The sequence below is a fragment of the Micromesistius poutassou genome, assembly GCF_964030765.1.
Source record: "Micromesistius poutassou genome assembly, contig: SCAFFOLD_5170, whole genome shotgun sequence".
In the NCBI taxonomy this organism is placed as follows: Eukaryota; Metazoa; Chordata; class Actinopteri; order Gadiformes; family Gadidae; genus Micromesistius; species Micromesistius poutassou.
Window position 1 is genome coordinate 1 of NW_028179066.1, and position 17,443 is coordinate 17,443.

The 17,443-nt window shown below is 45.5% G+C and overlaps 2 protein-coding genes across 4 annotated transcripts; one reads left to right on the forward strand and one right to left on the reverse strand.

Moving 5' to 3' along the window:
- Nucleotides 1-4,241: 4,241 nt before the first annotated feature.
- On the reverse strand, nucleotides 4,242-7,207 carry LOC311373157 (baculoviral IAP repeat-containing protein 7-like; the record flags this gene model as incomplete). The annotated part of the gene is made up of 7 exons (XM_084489992.1): nucleotides 6,694-7,207; nucleotides 6,057-6,156; nucleotides 5,620-5,701; nucleotides 5,445-5,490; nucleotides 4,942-5,151; nucleotides 4,617-4,682; nucleotides 4,242-4,441 (listed from the first exon to the last, which is right to left on the reverse strand). The coding sequence occupies exons 1-7, from the start codon at nucleotides 7,190-7,192 to the stop codon at nucleotides 4,242-4,244; spliced, it is 1,203 nt and encodes a 400-aa protein (XP_084346118.1). The 5' UTR covers nucleotides 7,193-7,207.
- Nucleotides 7,208-8,109: 902 nt separating this feature from the next.
- LOC311373159 (YTH domain-containing family protein 1-like) lies at nucleotides 8,110-14,738 on the forward strand. 3 transcript variants are annotated; one of them, XM_084489994.1, is made up of 6 exons: nucleotides 8,110-8,213; nucleotides 9,107-9,131; nucleotides 9,639-9,718; nucleotides 9,914-11,590; nucleotides 11,962-12,006; nucleotides 12,167-14,738. In XM_084489994.1, coding segments are annotated over exons 2-6 (1,830 nt in total). In that variant the 5' UTR covers nucleotides 8,110-8,213; nucleotides 9,107-9,130; the 3' UTR covers nucleotides 12,194-14,738. The 3 variants fall into 3 exon arrangements, with proteins under 3 accessions (XP_084346120.1, XP_084346121.1, XP_084346119.1); XM_084489995.1 differs by having other exon boundaries at nucleotides 8,110-8,204; XM_084489993.1 differs by having other exon boundaries at nucleotides 8,125-8,524.
- The last annotated feature ends 2,705 nt before the right edge of the window (nucleotides 14,739-17,443 follow it).

A 17,443-nucleotide genomic window follows, 5' to 3' on the forward strand; every position in this document is an offset into this window, starting at 1 on the left:
TCTCTCTCTCTCTCTCTCTCATTCTCTCCCACACTGTTATCCTCCATACTGCAGGGCAGTGTTTGCTGTGCCTCTCTACCTGACGGCCCTGAGCGGCTCTATATTCTTTGGGTGGGAGAATAAACAGAAGGGTTTGAGCGGCCGGTCGATGGAGCACGTGCAGTGAAGGTCACCTCTGTGGCTGAGTGATAAAAAAAAGGCTTAGGTTATTTTGACAGCTGGCCAACTTTCCACGTTCCATGCCTCCTCCCCCCCCCCCACCCTCCACACACACACACACACACACACACGCGCGCGCGCACGATGATGAGATGACAAAGATATTTAATAGAGGGTGTGTGTGTTCAGGTGTTTGCACGATGTCATGAGCCATTGCATCCCACCCTCCCCCCTCCTACATATCACCCCCCCCCCCCCACTCAGTTGATTTGTACACTGTGTTCCCCAGTGATCCTTTCTGTGTTTTTGTCGTCTGTTCTGCCATTGTCATGATTATTTACGTCGTCATTTTTTGTGTTGTTTCATCCTTTGTTTTCAGTTGATTTTATTGGTGGATTTGATCCATTCCCACTCTACCATGTCAATGAGAAACCCTCCCATCTCCTGTTAAAGCCCATGTATCCGTAAGTATGGCTGTGCACTGCAGAGTGCGCTGCATACAGCGCTGGGTGTTTCAACATGGGAATAGTGTAGTCCGCCATGCTCTGAGCAGTTCTAGTGTCCCCCTGTCCAATGTTTTACATGCACGTTTCCTTTCTTTTTAATGTGGACACAATTGCACTTTAAGCTAACACTTGCAAATTGCTGACGGTACAATTAAACTGTGTAACTGTCCAAATTTGGCAGAGCAGGAGCTTAATCATTGTTGGGGGAGTATAAATGTGTGGGTCTCTGTCCCAATGGGCCCTTAGGCTTATATGTATGGCTCTGCTCTGATGATACTACAGTGATCCATTTGCCTATCCCTCACACAGCTCCAGAACATTCTCAGCATTAATAGCAAATACACAGCTCTGTTCAAAATTGGATCCATCAATTAGGTACCATGGGGAATTTATTATGCCCGGGATGTAATATATTAATTCTGTTCCAACATGGAAATGAGTGTATAATTAGCCTCTTGACAGATTAATCAGCATTGTCTTTGGTGAGCGAGAGAGGAATGGGCGTGTGTGTATGTCTTTATGCGTATGTGTATTTAGTGTGTGTGTGTATGTGTTTGTGTGTGTTTATGTCTTTTTGCATGTCTGTGTGTGTGTGTGTGTGTGTGTCTGTGCGTGTGTATTTATGTGTGTGTGTGTATCTTTGTGTGTGTGTGTGTGTGTGTGTGTGTGTGTATCTAAATGCACGTGTGAATTACCAGTCCCACATTAACCCAGGCTGTACTGTTGTCTCTTCTCTCCAGGTCTACGTAAATAGGAGGGGAGGTGACCAGACAGTGCCCCACCCTGAGTGGCTCGCCGTGACCCCAGAACTCTCCGGACGCCTGAGACCTGGGCATACATTTCTCCTCTATCTCTTCATCACTTCATCTACCCTCTCACTGTCCTACTTCAGACATGTTGTTCCACTGGCGTACCAAACGCACATGCTTCCCGGCATCGACTCCATTTTGTTCAGCAGGGTCGGGGGGAGGGGGGGGGGGGGACGGGGGTGGGGGGGGGGGGGGTGTTGATGGTGGTGATGATGGTGTTGCTGGGTGTGCTGATGGAGGGGAATGACTGTATAAGAGTCTCATACTGTGCACTTAGGGAAGTATCAATCTTTTTAAATATATTTTTTGTCCTTTGATTTTGAATGCCGATGTCAAATTGCTGTGAACCGCCATTATGGTTCATTACTTTGATGAACGCAACTCTGTACCGGGAACGTGGGCAGCATCTCGATCTATGGGTAAAATGCAGCGTGCATATGTGATCAGACTGCGGGCGACCTTCCCCAGTCTGCGGCGCTCCTGTTCCTAGAGGACTGTGGTGGGATTTGAAAAGTGTGATTGCTGGTTCGGGCTTCTCATGGTGGTCGGACAGCCGAATTACAGTGGCGTCTGTTGGGGGGAGCCATTGTATTGCATGGCCGCCTGTTTACTTTAGACTTTAGGCCCAGGGACTGTATGCAGAATCACGCAGGCCCGTCCAGGAAGAGAGAGAGAGACACACACACAAGGGGGAGAAGAGCGCTATAAAGAGAGACAGAAGGGGCGGGGCTCCTGTCAAAAATAGAATAGTGTAATAATGAATCAGGCTGGAATCAAAAAAAGAGCTTGGAATAGAGAAAAGGGTGCAGTTTCAAAGAGCATGGGATTCTTTAGTCAAAAGAAACGTATTACTATCACTGTCAATTTCCATTATTACCACCAAGAGCCAGTTCAGTATTGCGCTCTCTGCTGTTTCACACTTTGGTTGTGTTAGATTGGAAGCCACACTCAGTTGATTGGGTCTGAGGGAGGATCTGCTTTGGTTGCTTCAAACTGCTGACAGACTCCAACGCTGACGGCGATGATTTTAACTCACACTAAAGAAAAGATTACACACCACCGTATTTGTCTGTGTGCTATAAAACAATATGACCGATAAATGGAAGGGGAAAGGGTTTCTGGCTACAGAGAAACACAAAGGAATGAACCATGTACACTTTTCCCTCTCCTGTGCTATGGTCTGAACTGTAAAGATGTACTAGCATGTTTTTATATGGGTTTTGTATTTCTATGTATATGAAAAGAATGACAAATACATAACCATGGTCTCCAATCATTCTAATTGATTAATTCTGATACAGATAGCCTACTTAACCTAACATGTTGTGTGCCATCTGAACCTTAATTCAATGACTTTACAACAGTACGTTTTAAAGTCATTCAATTGATTGTTAATACTTGTAATATTATGGTTAAAGTAATATTAACCAGTTATTAGCACTTTCTTATCCTGGAGCTCTTCCAACCACCTGAACTAAAGGCAAAACTCCTGATGCCTTATCATTTGTTTGAATCACTTCTGCCCTCTGTTGGTAAATGTGTTCATGTACAAGCTGAAAGGCGACTCAGATTCTGCTACGGATCATCCATCATCTATCATTGTTCATTTTTGTACAAAGCTTTTCTAAACTCAACAGTAAACTGTAGACGGTTGCGTGTGTTAAAGCATGTTTGTGTATGTATGCTGGGCTGGGTACGGTTTGTTTGATGCCGTTTGTGTTCCCATGCTATGTCTAAACAGTCAGTATCTGCATTTGCTTTGAACATAAATCAGAGTTTAAAGATATTACGTTGTCCTATATTTCAATTCAATATTTACTTCTCAAGGTAATGCAATTTATGTTTATTTACAAAAGCCAATCACAAAATGTTTGATTTTAATTAAACTATTTCAGTGGTTTTCCTGCATGTCATTTTGATAACATCTGAGACTCTAAACTTCTCTTATTTTTAAAGTGGCCATATGTTTGCCAGACATAGGCCGACCAACACCACTCTTTATTAAGATAAGTAAGAGTCACAAGAAGAGGTAAAAATTACAGTGTAGCTATAGTGTGGACTGGGTTAGCAAACGTCTACTGCTCTTCATATTATGACAGCATTGGTGTTATGCTTCTATGGTCATTATGTGAAAACATGAGTATCAAAGTGCAATAGAGCGTCTTTTCCGTACCACTATAATTTATAATTTAGCCAAAACCTGCTATGACTGTGTGTTAGATTCAAAAGGAGATAAAAGATTACCATCATTGTATAGGAATAACAATTTCTGTGAATAGGAAGTGGAAGGAAATTGATTTGTTACTCTATACTTTTGGGATCACTGAAGCTCCGACTCGACGTGATCTGATGGTGTAATTCTAATCGTCAGCTGTGCGTTCGGTTCAACGTGTAAATAGTCGTTTGTTAATAAAAAAACATGTACTTTTGATATATGTTTCCGAACTTTTATTCTGATCTATATTCAGTGTTTCTCTCACATAAGCACTGATTGACAGCATAAATTTTTTTTTAAATGTGTTAAAACAATTGATTTATAAAAACGGCATTATTTCAAATGCCATTTTGTAATTGAATCACAATAGCAACAAAAACTCCAAGGCAAACAATGACTAGGAATGTCTGCAGTGTAATAGACACTGCCTACATATCGTGTCGGGAGACACTCTGATACAACACTTTTACACCAGTGCACTCTTGTCGTAAAAAGGGTTTTGAACCCCCCACTGCACTTCTAACGCGGGGATCGCCGGGCCAACGCCACCGGTCAGGACATGAACGCCCGGACGCTGCCCCTGATGCTGGCTCTGCAGATGGGGCAGTGGCGCAGGCTGGTGGCGCAGTCGCTGCACACCACCAGGTGGCCGCAGGGGATGAAGACGATGGACACCGGTTTGTCCATGCACACCTTGCAGGTCCGCTCCTCCTGCAGCTGCCTCAGCAGCTCCTCAGGACTAGGGTCCACAGCTGCTCACCGCACGCACACACACACATGGACACACACACACACACACACACAAGGATACACACACACAAAAATATAAAATAAATATGAATCATTGCTCAATGACCTCAGAGGATTCTGTTTAGTAAATGGATTCATTGATGGATACAAAAGTATCCCTGGATTTTGAACTCTGACCTTTCTCTTTAATGGGGGCCCGGGTCCTGAGTGTTCCAGTGCTGGGGCCCTGGTGAACCTCTGGCTCTGGAAGGTCAAATGATACGAACACAGTTAGCAGACACAGCTCAAGCATTGTTAATCATTTAATCTTAACTACTGCGCTTTGCATTTTTTTTTTATCCAAAGCAGCTTACAGAGAATTCGGTTTCGTGCCATTTATCAGCATGTTAGGTTTGGCTCAATGATGCCTACAGGTAAACCGCAACAATGGGGTTACCCAGAACATTCTGGCTGGGAGCCATACCCCCTGACCGCTAGACCGAGACGCCCCCATAGGCCTTACCTCTGCTCTGGGGGTCTCTCTGTCTCTCCTCCCCCTCGGCCTGGAGCACATCCGTCACCAGGTCGGAGACGGAGGTGTAGTGCTGCCCGCTCAGGAGGTACTTGGTCTGGACCAGGCTCTCCACCAGGCTGGCCTGGAAGCCCATGCGCAGCACGGTCTGCACCACGGGGGACAGCATGGCGGAGGAACCCCCCAGACCGGCCACCACGTCTAGGGGTTACGGACACAGACCCGAGCAGAGGAGAGGGATCAGGGAGGCAGGCAAAATAAGTCGAGTCAACGCAAAGCATACAGAAAATTGGGGATTTGGATTTAATATCATTGTAGTAGTAGTTGTAAAAATAGGAGAGTAAGTTAATTACTTAATAAATCAATACTCAATACTATAACGTTTTTACAATACACTTTCAGGTGTAAACGTTCTGTTATTTGATGTAGTAAGTCTGACGTGAGGATCAGTTAAGTATTGTTCTGGATCAATGCAATCAAAGTTATCTCCTTACCATGCCGTGAGCTGATGTCTCGAGATACAGGATTCTGTGATCCACCCTGAAACAACATCTACATTTTAAACCAATTCAGAGTTGGACCAGGGTGCGTGCGTGGAGTTTTAAAGTGATGAAGGTCAGTGGTTAGAGGGAGCATTCAGCAGGGATGAGAGATATGCTGTTTCCTCACCACTGTCTCGCTGTGATGAAAGTGAGAGTCCTGGATGTTGCTGACGTAACCCTGCCCTCTGGACCGGAGCAGGAACTCACATCTGTCAGACACACAACTCACGTTAAATTGGACTTTCAATACTGAACTGTGTAGCTCATACAGCAACAACAACAACAACAATAAAGTAGGCAGGATAGTGCGGCGGCTATGGTGATCAACTTCAATCCAAATTGTCCTTTTTCATAAGGTTATGGATTCCATCTTTATTGTCCGCGACCATCTGTAGATTTGAGCCCCCCTACCTGTATTTAGTGACACTGTCACTTTGCATAAATGCTACCTGTGTCATGAAGTAGTAGTAAGCCAGTTATATCAACAACATCATGCTTGATGACTGAAAAAAAGGAACTTTGGGTCTGTGGGATGATACAAGCCGATGTGAGGATTGTTGTTACCTTGGGAACCACTTAGCATGTTCCTGCCAGGGGTCGTCCCCGGGCTCCCAGTTCCTGAGACCGCCGTCGCAGAAGAAACATTTAACATTGTCGCCGTGCCCTGAAAGGAAACACTGCTATCATAACAGTTTGAATTGGGGGAACTTTACATTTTTCATTAAAGTCCCACCCCCCCCCCCCCCCCTACACAAACACACAAAACTAAACAAAACCCTGTGGACGACGAGATTCACACCAACGTTTCTGATGCTCCCTGTGTCTCTGTTTACTGTTTTGGTGTTGAGGTTGCGGTTGTAAAATGTAATTGATATTGTATAGGAGGTTTGTGAGCACCTTCTCCTTTAGACCTGTGCAAGCCTGGCGCTGTCGAGGGGTTTCTACAACCCAATGGATCAGCAGTTCAATTGTCCTATGAACTCTCTCACAATGAGGGCTCTCTAGCCCTCTGTTTTGAATATGGGCATGTTTGTTAGCTATTCTTTTTTATATATAAATATATATAAGACGGTATATTATAGGCTATGTATAAATGAATAACCATTGTAGGTCTAGTATGGCTTTTGCTATTCAAAGTCGGAGGTCGAATTAATTCCCAATGTTATTGAAAACAAAGCAGCCTTATTTGGCAACAGCTCACCTGTGTAGAAAAACCCTGCCCTGGAGAGTACATCTGGCTGGACTGAGGCCCCGGGGGGCCAATTGTGGAAGGTTGTAAGCCGGGCGTCCTCTGCCTCCATCTCGGGGTAAACCGCATGTCCAGCCGCTGCCTGGTCGTCCACAGTCATCCTCTGCAGCTGGCTCACCAGTTGACCGTCCACGGAGTCCGAGGACCCAGGGGCGACCACCAGCGGAATATTCCCCACGTCTCCACCCAACATAAAACCACAAGTTGGAAAATACCTTTTGTGGTCGACTGAAGGGGTGTCTCCGTGAACCCAGTACCTCAGAATCCCGCCACAACAATAACATTGAACCTTATCTCCGGAACCCAGGTAGAAGAACCCCGCTTTGGCCAGGTCCCCAGAGGTGACCGGTGCGTCGGCGGGCCAGTTCAGAAAAGTTCGAAGCCTTTCTCCTTCACGACGCATTCGTCGCTTCTCCAGATTACGGAACATCGCGCTCCTGTCATGGGTCATTCTCTCGCATGTGTTTTTTCCTTCCGATTCTCGTTCCGTGCCAGGCGGTACTTTTGCGTTCCATAGTGGAGTGCGCACTGGAGGCCAGAGCAGCGCGCCAGCAGGAAAACATGAGCAGCTCTACGGTTTGATAGCTTCCAGAACACTCGCCAAAGACCCACCAGGCCTATACACTGCAAGCTTGTAGTTCCTTGAATGGATGGCAGCCTACGCCTAGCGTTTCTGTCCCGTTTGAAATAAACACACATGTAGGCCTACCAGAGGAAGTAGGAATAGGTTAATAATCAGTGTAGGCTTACATTTAAATTCCAATTCCACTTATCAGGGCCTGCACATCACATTATAATAATGTGTAGGCCTACCTCAATGTTATTAATTTGCCTACGGTGACTGTTCTGTGTATTGTTTATCATTTTATTGACAGTATAATAAACCGGATGCATGTAGGACTACTCTACTACAAGACCCAATAATTAGGATTATTGATGGATAGTTATTTGCATTGAGACGTTTACTGAGGACGTCTGGTGGCAGGCGGCAGTAATTACAACTCGATGCCAGATTTGATGATCATGCGTTTCAGGATAATGGAGGGTTAATTGCGTAGGCTACACTGGGGGAAAATACACTAGTATTATTATTACACTATAGGAACAAGAAACACAAACTCAGAAAACACACACGGGTCAATATCCCCCCCCCCCCCCGCCCCCTGTTAGCGCCGGTGTAGGCCTGGGACTCGTAGATCGATCTGCTTCTAATTATATGTTACACCGAACACCTTCAGTTTGACTGAAGTGTCCGGTATATGCTACATTACTATTTATTATAGGCTCTATTCGGTGCACCGCCCCCTGGCGGTGACACAACAACACGTCAAGCAGGAGCTCGGAGCCCGGATGGAGCAGCCAGCCATTGGGGAAGTAATGCACTGGGCTTCTCTCAACTGAGGAGGGATCTGTCTGGAAGTATTAAGACAATCTAAAGATCGAACCAAGACAGAAATAACACTGTAATTAAGGTCAAACCAGCCGACATTTAACGCTTCTATTCAAACTGTATCAGGATTTGGTTGATTTCGGACACAGCTTTCGGGGGCTACATAGTTGAAGTGTGGAAGTTGAGATCCGTGCAGCGGAGAGCACACAGCTGAGCTAGCTGCAAGCTAGCATTTAGCCACAAGATACACGGCATAACCAACCACATAAGCTGAAACTAAGCAGGGAACTTGTTTCACAAAACATCGGTTGAAAAATATTCACAAGCTAAGGCTCTGTGAGAATCCAGGGACTTGTTTAATGCGTTATGTCTGCTACAAGCATTGACCCTCAGGTAGGAAGAATGAGTGAGCTCGCCTGCTAGCTGCTCTGCTAACTATGTATCGGGCTATGGCTATTTGTAGTGGATGTTAGCTAGCCATCGACACTGACCGGTACATGTATATAGCCAGAGCTAGCTGCGGTCCATTAAAGGGTTGAGGTGGATTGGGAGATGTGTTAGGTATAATGTCTATCCATGTATGGGTGCATTCAGTAAGACTGTAAGACCACGTTTGATGGAGAACGATTAAGTGTAGTCGTTCACTTGAAGTCCATAGGCACTGAGGCCAAGGCTGGTAGCTGGAGAAATAACAAAGAAAGTTAATGATTCACGTTTAACTGCACTTGTCAGAGCTGTTCTCCGTTTGGCGATCAGTATTTGTTTATATAAAGTTGGAGAGTATTTGACAGATGTCAGTTGAGCATGCTATCTACGTGTGTGTGTGTGTGTGTGTGTGTGTGTGTGTGTGTGTGTGTGTGCAACAAAGCTGTCAATCACTAATATGTTATAAAACCATGCTGATTTGTACATTCACTGAAAATGTTAACATTATCTTTTTCCTTTCCCCCCTCGTAAAACCCGGCGATGATGCAGAGATCAAAGGGACAAGCATCTAAAAGTGAGTTGCTTATCACAAACACCTTTTTTATTCCCTCATGATCTCACTTACTCCACTAAGTGTTGTGTTGATTACATTGTGTCTTTATTCTTTTACCACTGTGGCGCTGAATAACTTGATTATGACAACTGTTTTCATTTAGTTGTTTCACTGTAATCCTATTTCAATTACAGTTTGGCATAAGTCATAGTACTTGTGTCTGTTGAGTGACATTCTTATGACATTTTAACTATTTGTTTAATACCACTCTCAGGACTGGTGATATGTGTTGAATCCACTTTTCTGTCAGTTCTGTCTGTCTGGCAGCAGGCCGACAGTGTAGATAGATAGATTAGATAACAGCACTCACTCATTCATCGTGTTCCAGAAGTCAGTGTAGCATTCTTCCATTCATTAATTGTGTTCCAAAAGTCCAAAGAAATTGTGTCTGTGTTTAAGGCACAAGCATTAAATGTCCCATAGTTGTTGACGCTGCATAACTATTGTTTTAATCTATTTTTGTTCTAGTGCAAAATGGTTCACTGCATCAGAAGGAAAATGTCCATGACAATGACTTTGAGCCTTACCTCACTGGTCAATCCACTCAGGTAATATTTGGTATCCCATTGTTGTTTAATGGTCTGCTAATTACTAAGTGATCAGTCCGAGCTTAATGTAACTATTGATGTAATTAGAGTTAGAGAATTAGAGACTGTATCAATCTCAGCCCATCTTAAGTATGGCTTTAAAAAAAATGAAACGTGGTGATATTTGTAACATGTTCAGTCTCCTTTGCGTTCCAGAACAACAGCTACCAGTCGATGACGGACCCCTACCTGTCCAGCTACTACGCCCCCTCCATTGGATTCCCTTACCCACTCAGCGAGGCCCCTTGGTCCACCGGCGGAGACCCCCCCATCCCTTACCTCACTTCCTACGGACCCTTGAGCAATGGAGACCATCATTACATGCCGGACACTGTCTTTGGCCAGCCGGGGGGGCTGGGCAGCAGCATCTACCCGCACAGGTTTAACTTTTTCCCAGAGAATCCAGCCTTTTCTGCCTGGGGCACGAGTGGCACCCAGGGCCAGCAGACCCAGAGCTCTGCCTACGGGGGGAGCTACAACTATCCCCCCAGCTCCCTGGGTGGCACCCTGGTGCCTGATGGCCAGACAGGCTTCCACAGCGACACCCTCAACAAGGCCCCCGGTATGAACAGCCTGGACCAGGGCATGGTGGGCCTGAAGATAGGCGGGGACATGACCGGCCAGGGGTCCGGAGTCAAAGCCGTCGGCTCTGTGATCGGTGGACCTGCACTGGGGCCCACGGGCAACGGTGCCATGCCTATAGGGATGCCCCCCCCGAAACCCACATCCTGGGCTGCCATTGCAAGCAAGCCTGCGAAGCCCCAGCAGTTGAAGCTCAAGCTGAAGCCGGGCATGGTGCCCCCAGGCGGCGCTCTGCCTCCGCCCATCAAACACAACATGAACATTGGCACGTGGGACAAGGGGCCGGTGTCTAAAGTGGCCCCAGGCCCCATGCAGCAGCATCAGCAGCAGCAGCAGCATCAGCAGCAGCCCCCTCTAGGACACCCCCACGGCATGGGCCCCCAGCCCCCCCTTCAGCAAGCACCTATGCAGCCCCCTCCACCCCAATCGATGGTGCAGCCTCCCATGCAGCCCATGGCCTTACAGCCACAGCACCACCACCACCACCACCATCAGCCTCCCCCGCAGCCCTACCAGAACCACAACCAACCCCCGCCCCCCCAGGCCCGCTGGGTCGCCCCCCGCAACCGCAACCTGGGCTACGGGCCCAACGGGCCGGGCTACGAGGGCTGCGGCGTGGCGGGCATGGTCGGCGTCGGCAACGGCGGCCCGCCCGCCTCCGCCGGTGGCATGGGCCCGGGCGCGGAGAACCACCCGGTGCTGGAGAAGCTGTGCGCGGCCCACAGCTACAACCCCCGGGAGTTTGAGTGGAACCTGAAGAACGGCCGCGTGTTCATCATCAAGAGCTACTCCGAGGACGACATCCACCGCTCCATCAAGTACTCCATCTGGTGCAGCACGGAGCACGGCAACAAGCGCCTGGACGGGGCTTTCCGCAACCTGAACGCCAAGGGCCCCGTCTACCTGCTGTTCAGCGTCAACGGCAGCGGGCACTTCTGCGGCGTGGCGGAGATGCGCTCGCCCGTGGACTACGGCACCAGCGCCGGCGTGTGGGCACAGGACAAGTGGAAGGGCAAGTTCGACGTGGACTGGCTGTTCGTGAAGGACGTGCCCAACAGCCAGCTGCGCCACATCCGCCTGGAGAACAACGACAACAAGCCGGTGACCAACTCGCGGGACACCCAGGAGGTGCCCCTGGAGAAGGCCAAGCAGGTGCTGAAGATCATGGCCACCTACAAACACACCACCTCCATCTTCGATGACTTCTCCCACTACGAGAAGAGACAGGAGGAGGAGGAAGAGGTGCGCAAGGTTGGTGGAACCCTTTGCTCTCTCGATGCTCAGTACTGAAATGCGTTGACTGCATGCCCATTCTTGGAAATACCAGCTTTTTTTTCTTTCAGTCTTTTGTCTATTAGTAGTTGTCCTTTTAATGTTGTTTAGATATGAGTTTCTTCCTTTGTAAAGCAGTGTGAATGGCCTTGTGGTTGAAGGAAGGGTGCTGGATAAATAAAAAGGCTTTGCCTTGCCAATTGACCAAAATGTAAATGTAGGCGTTGTGGTGTTTGGATTAGAACAACACGAGTCCAGCTGATTCACACATTGCAGCTAAGCCTTTTTGTAGCTGTGAACCTCCTGACTCTGTTGTCTCTCTCTCTCTCCCCGTCTCCTCCTCACGACAGACCTTTGAGCCTGCACCGATCCCCAGCCGCTCTCGGCTTGATCAGGTAAACGCTATATACTCTTTTAAATCTCCATTTAAAACATGTTTTATTGTTGGTGTTTACAACATTACACAAGCTGTTGATGAACACATATTAATATCCGTACACAGAACAATCACAACCGTCGTATCATTACTAACGTTGTCCTTCACTCTTTCAACAGGAGCGCCAAAACCGGAATAAACAATAGAAGATATTTATCCTTTTGCTTGATCAACAGTTACACTAGAACATTTGATTTAAGAGACAGAAGAATATGAACATTAAACCAAGCCCATCATTTTTTTTTCTATTTAATCCTTGTGAATCTTTGCCATCGTCAAGACGTGCTTTTCATGGCCCATGTTCCTCCCACTTCTTGAGCAGGGATATTAAGCTGATTTCTGTGTAACCTCACCCCCACCACACTGTTCAGACTTTTTTTTGTTAAATTTCTACCATTTTTCTCTCATCAGACTGGGTTTGTCTCCAGCCCACGCCCCTCTTCTTCCCCCATCCCTTTTCGAATTGAATCAGGGTTTGACTGCACCACGGAATAACAAATCTGCCACTTTATACGTCAGTACAATCAGGAACTGATGCGTCCTGCCCCTATTTGTCCATTGGGGGGCGACATTGCCATGTTTCAAAGGTTTAACTGTGCCAACAAAGTTGGAGGATTCCAGATACAATGTCGGTCTGCGGAACTGCTATAGTAAAACTTCAGTGGTTTATCTATTTTTCATTCAGATCAACAAAATCTCTATTTTTTGGCTTACTACTGACAATTTTCTTTTCAGAAACCCGTTTTTTCTTCTGGAGCCTTAATTTTGTTGTGTTGGACTTTTAATTGACTTGTCAGAAGAACCGCTCTGTAACAGTGACAGCGCTGGAGAAATCAGGGATAGTGTGATGTCACACGGAACTCGAGTCCTTTCAAACGGAGGAGTTGCAAGGTCTCTGGGAACGAAAAGAACCAACATGTCCTCCACGACCGGAGCACTCTCATAACTGAAAATCAAACAATTGTACTATTGACCCGTCATTATTTTTTTTTTAATGTCATGGTCATTTGTATGTAACCCTGTAAGGGGATCATGTTTGGTCCACACAATCCAGTCTGAGAGAATTGTCACATCCACCATTTTAAAATTGTTTTTATGAGCACACGTTTGTAATAACGACCCTGCTACGTTTGAATTGAGTTCAGCGTTTGATCCATACAAGGGGCGGGGGGGGTATTTTGTCCAATCATCATCATTCTGATGATTTTATTATGTTCCTTTCCTCTTGAATTGGGTTTTGCTTAGTCAGTTATGTCGTTCGTAATGCTAAGCTTTAACGTAGGAGCCTATAGTCACAGGAAAAGCCTAAAAATGTATAACCGAAAAAAATATGTAACTGATTTACTATCAAGTCTAAGAGGAAGAAAAGAAAAAACAAGAATGAAATGTGGTTTCTGTGTGTTCTTTGGCTGTTGGTTTTCGTCTTGGTTCAGATCCCCTTGAATAGGAACGAACACAAGTCATTTTTTTTGTTTTCTGTTATGGTAAAGAAAGATCAGGGATTCAATCAAAACAATGTAATCGTGAGTAATTTAACAAATTGTACATCGACGCATGGCGAGCTGAAATGACGTATTGAAAGTATTATGCATCCTTCAAGCCCCTGGATTGTCGTGAGATTTGACCAATGACTAATGTTTTCGTTGCAGGTTCCAGTACCCTTTTTCCCCTGTTCAAACGTCGCCTTTTTCTGGAATCCCAAATCCGTACTCTGTGTAGCCCGTGTAAGAACTGCTGGACTCACTGAAACTGAAACTGCCATATTGGTAGTCGGGGAATGGAAGGCAGACAGTAACGCTGCAAACAGGCATAATTGTGTCAGTTGTTTTCTCTTCCTTTTTGTCTGTATGAGACATGTAGTACCATATGCTTAATTTAACGTCCAACCTTCACGTTTCTCCATTCACATCTAAGGAACACACCTGCATAGCAAACCTTGGTTCACATCGCTCACTCTTGTCAGTTAGGACTTGTATGCCCCCTATAATAGTATATTATAGGGTGTATATGCCCCCTATAACATGCCCCAGAAATTGTAGAAATTCTGAGGTCAGTCCCTTTTGTGTGTATGTATGAGAGCGGGAATCAAATCTTTTATTTTATTTTTTTTCCTTCTTCCCAACAATTACTTTCAACAGCCATGTGTGTTTCCCGGCCAGCGAAGCCAGTGTAATTTGACAACTGCCCATACTCCCAATAGGATTATGATTTACGGTCGCTCTTTACGCAAACTAGATGGGAGATCACTCGGGCCAATGTGGTGAACTCATTTTGAGTGTTTTTATTTTGGCTCTCACCCCCCACCCCACTGCTGGTAAACCCCTAAAGACGACGTTGGCGCCGTCAAAAATCTACAATATTCCCATGATTCACTGGGTCACAGCCACAGCGGTCGTTGCCTCAGGAGGCCTGAACTGGTCATGAAAACACTACAGGGCGGCTTATGTGCACATGAATGGACAACTTCTCTCAAGGTCTGAGTGCGTGCGTGCGTGAGGAAAACCGAGTGAGATCCTGGCAGGTTGGCCAAGAAAGTATATGTACCGTCACACTAAGAATAATTACATAAAATATAGAAGATGAATATTGATTATCCTATAAACCACAGTTGTAGTGGGCATAATAACCTGTAATGGTTGTAAAGATGTATCTTGGTTTATCTTTGTAGAAGAAATCAAGCCTTAATAAACTGTCCATTCAGCAAACTGGCTCTCCTTCATGTCTTACATTGTCAGCCTATTAGCTTGTGGAAATGCCACGGTGACCTTAAGCAGTCCATGAAGATCGGCCTGTCTGCATGAATGTCGTCCAAGGTGGACCGTATTCTGCCTGTCTAATCTCTTGTCCATTGCAGGATAATATAGACACACACACACAGTTCTGCAAATGGAGTTGCCATGTAAGGTCATATCCACTTGTTTCTGGTTCCCAGTCCGTGCCATTACACACACACACACACACACACTTTAACCTGATGGGAAGGGAACTCTCCATGGTGCTGATCCCTAGAATTCGACTAGTGCAGGCTAGTGAAAATGTAGAGACTACATTTGTGTTTATATATGCTGGTTAGTATGAGTATATGGCCACCATTGATATTCCAGTCTGTTATTTATTAGACATCAGTCACATCATATATGACTGACCCTCATGTGTGATTCCAATTATAAAATGGCATGTGACATATCTTAGCATAGCATATTATCTTTTCAATTAAATGTTTAAAGTAGGCATATGGCACACAGTGGACACAATCTGAAGCAAATCTGCAATCAAGACTCAATAAATTATGAGAAAAACACAACAGATAGCAATGGATTAATATACAAAAGCATTCTTTATTAATTGTTCACACATAGGCTTACACAGCATAGGTTTACATTCAACAGACACATTGACAATTATTTTCTCAATTGAATTACGCTTGAACTCATTGAAATTGTGTATTCATTTGCTACGGGAATGTGCCAACATATGAAAACGGGGTGTGTGAAACAGTTCAAAGATATGTAGGAGGAGGGTTGGTTTCAAATGGGCTAAATAGACAATGGCGTAATTAGAAAACTATTCTCTCAGCACTATGCGCCATGAGGCGAACCTCTGAAGCAAGGCGAACATCAGAAGCAAGACCTGTCATGGCAACTGCTAATACAGTTTGACATCTCTTGAAAATAGGCGGAAATAAATATTTTAGCAAGCTATGCTGGAAGGGAGAACTAGACGATAGTTAATTATGAAATTAACGAATTAGAATACAGCCGCCTGTTATGCTTCAATTGTGCATTACAACAAAATGCCACGGAAAGCCTATAGGGGGCGCTGGATCGCACGCGTGTTCGAGCCTATATGTTTACGACCGCAAATACCTCCTCCAGACCTGCAATTGTCTGCATTCTATAGACCCATTCGTTATATACCATAGCCCTACTATGCTATTCGTTTTTCGAAAATAGGTGTACTATTTAGGCCCACTAGGCTTCTACGATACCAACATATATAGCCTAATATTTTAGGTTTTGGCCTATATAATAACCTACATAATAGGCCATTTTAGGAAATTTGAAATTATAGTTACAATAAATTCGTCAAAATAGACGAATTGTAGCTCCATTGAGGCTGCATTGTCTTAATCTCTACCTATTTCGTCATACGGGCGAAACAGGGCCCTGCACTGCATTATATGGAACGTTCGCCTTCCAGCTGTCAAAAATAAAGAAATGAATCCTGTGAAATCGGAAAAGTATTTAAAATCAACCCTCAATGTCAACCCTTCTTCTTATACTAATAATTGAACTCGAGCATAGGCGCTGGCCGACAATTTTGAAACAGACTGAGTGACCTTATGGAGAAGGTCGAAGTTGAGCGTCCAAGACGCGTGCAGGCCCTCTGCAGCTCTACTGTATCTGCGCTCTCATACGCATTTCTTTGTAGCTCTGTAATAAAGGTGTAGCCTTGAACATAACTGGCATAGTGCACAAACACACACACACACACACACACACACACACACACACACACACACACACACACACACACACACACACACACACACACACACACACACACACACACAGTCCACACTGATACGACATATTTACATGGAGATGCTGTAGATTCCTCTCTTGGCATTCACCGCGTGCCTTAATTGTATGGACATTAAATCAAGGTCCGCTGTGAACACGCAGAGCGATAACCCGTCGTCAGGACGTCGCTGTCTAATCCGGCGTTGGCTCCATACTTGCAATTATAACATCGTTCAGACAACATAGTATTTTAAATTCAAGATTCGCACGTAAATATGCTGAACTTGTGTAGGCCGACACTACAGCAGGAAGGGTGCAGGTCTTAAATCATAGCTCTCTGTCTGTCTGTCTGTCTGTCTGTCTGTCTCTCTCTCTCTCTCTCTCTCTCTCTCTCTCTCTCTCTCTCTCTCTCTCTCTCTCTCTCTCTCTCTCTGCTCCGTGGGCGCAGCCTCGCGTAGCGCTCGCTGTCGCTCTCACACACAAGCACACACACACACACACACACACACACACACACACACACACACACACACACACACACACACACACACACACACACACACACACACACACACACACGCACACACACACACACACACACACACACACACACACACACACACACACACACACACACACACACACACACACACACACACACACGCAAATCTAAAGCCGATTTAACACAGTGCCATCCAAAGCCGATTTACATCCTACTCCAAAGAAATGCGTGCGACCACGGTTCGACTGTACCATGGTCGTTGCGAATTAAATACTGCGCCAAAGATGAAATTTAACTCAAATCCAAAATGATTAAATATCAACCATATACAAACGTTCAATAAAGGCTGTTGCTTAGTTGCCCTACAAAAA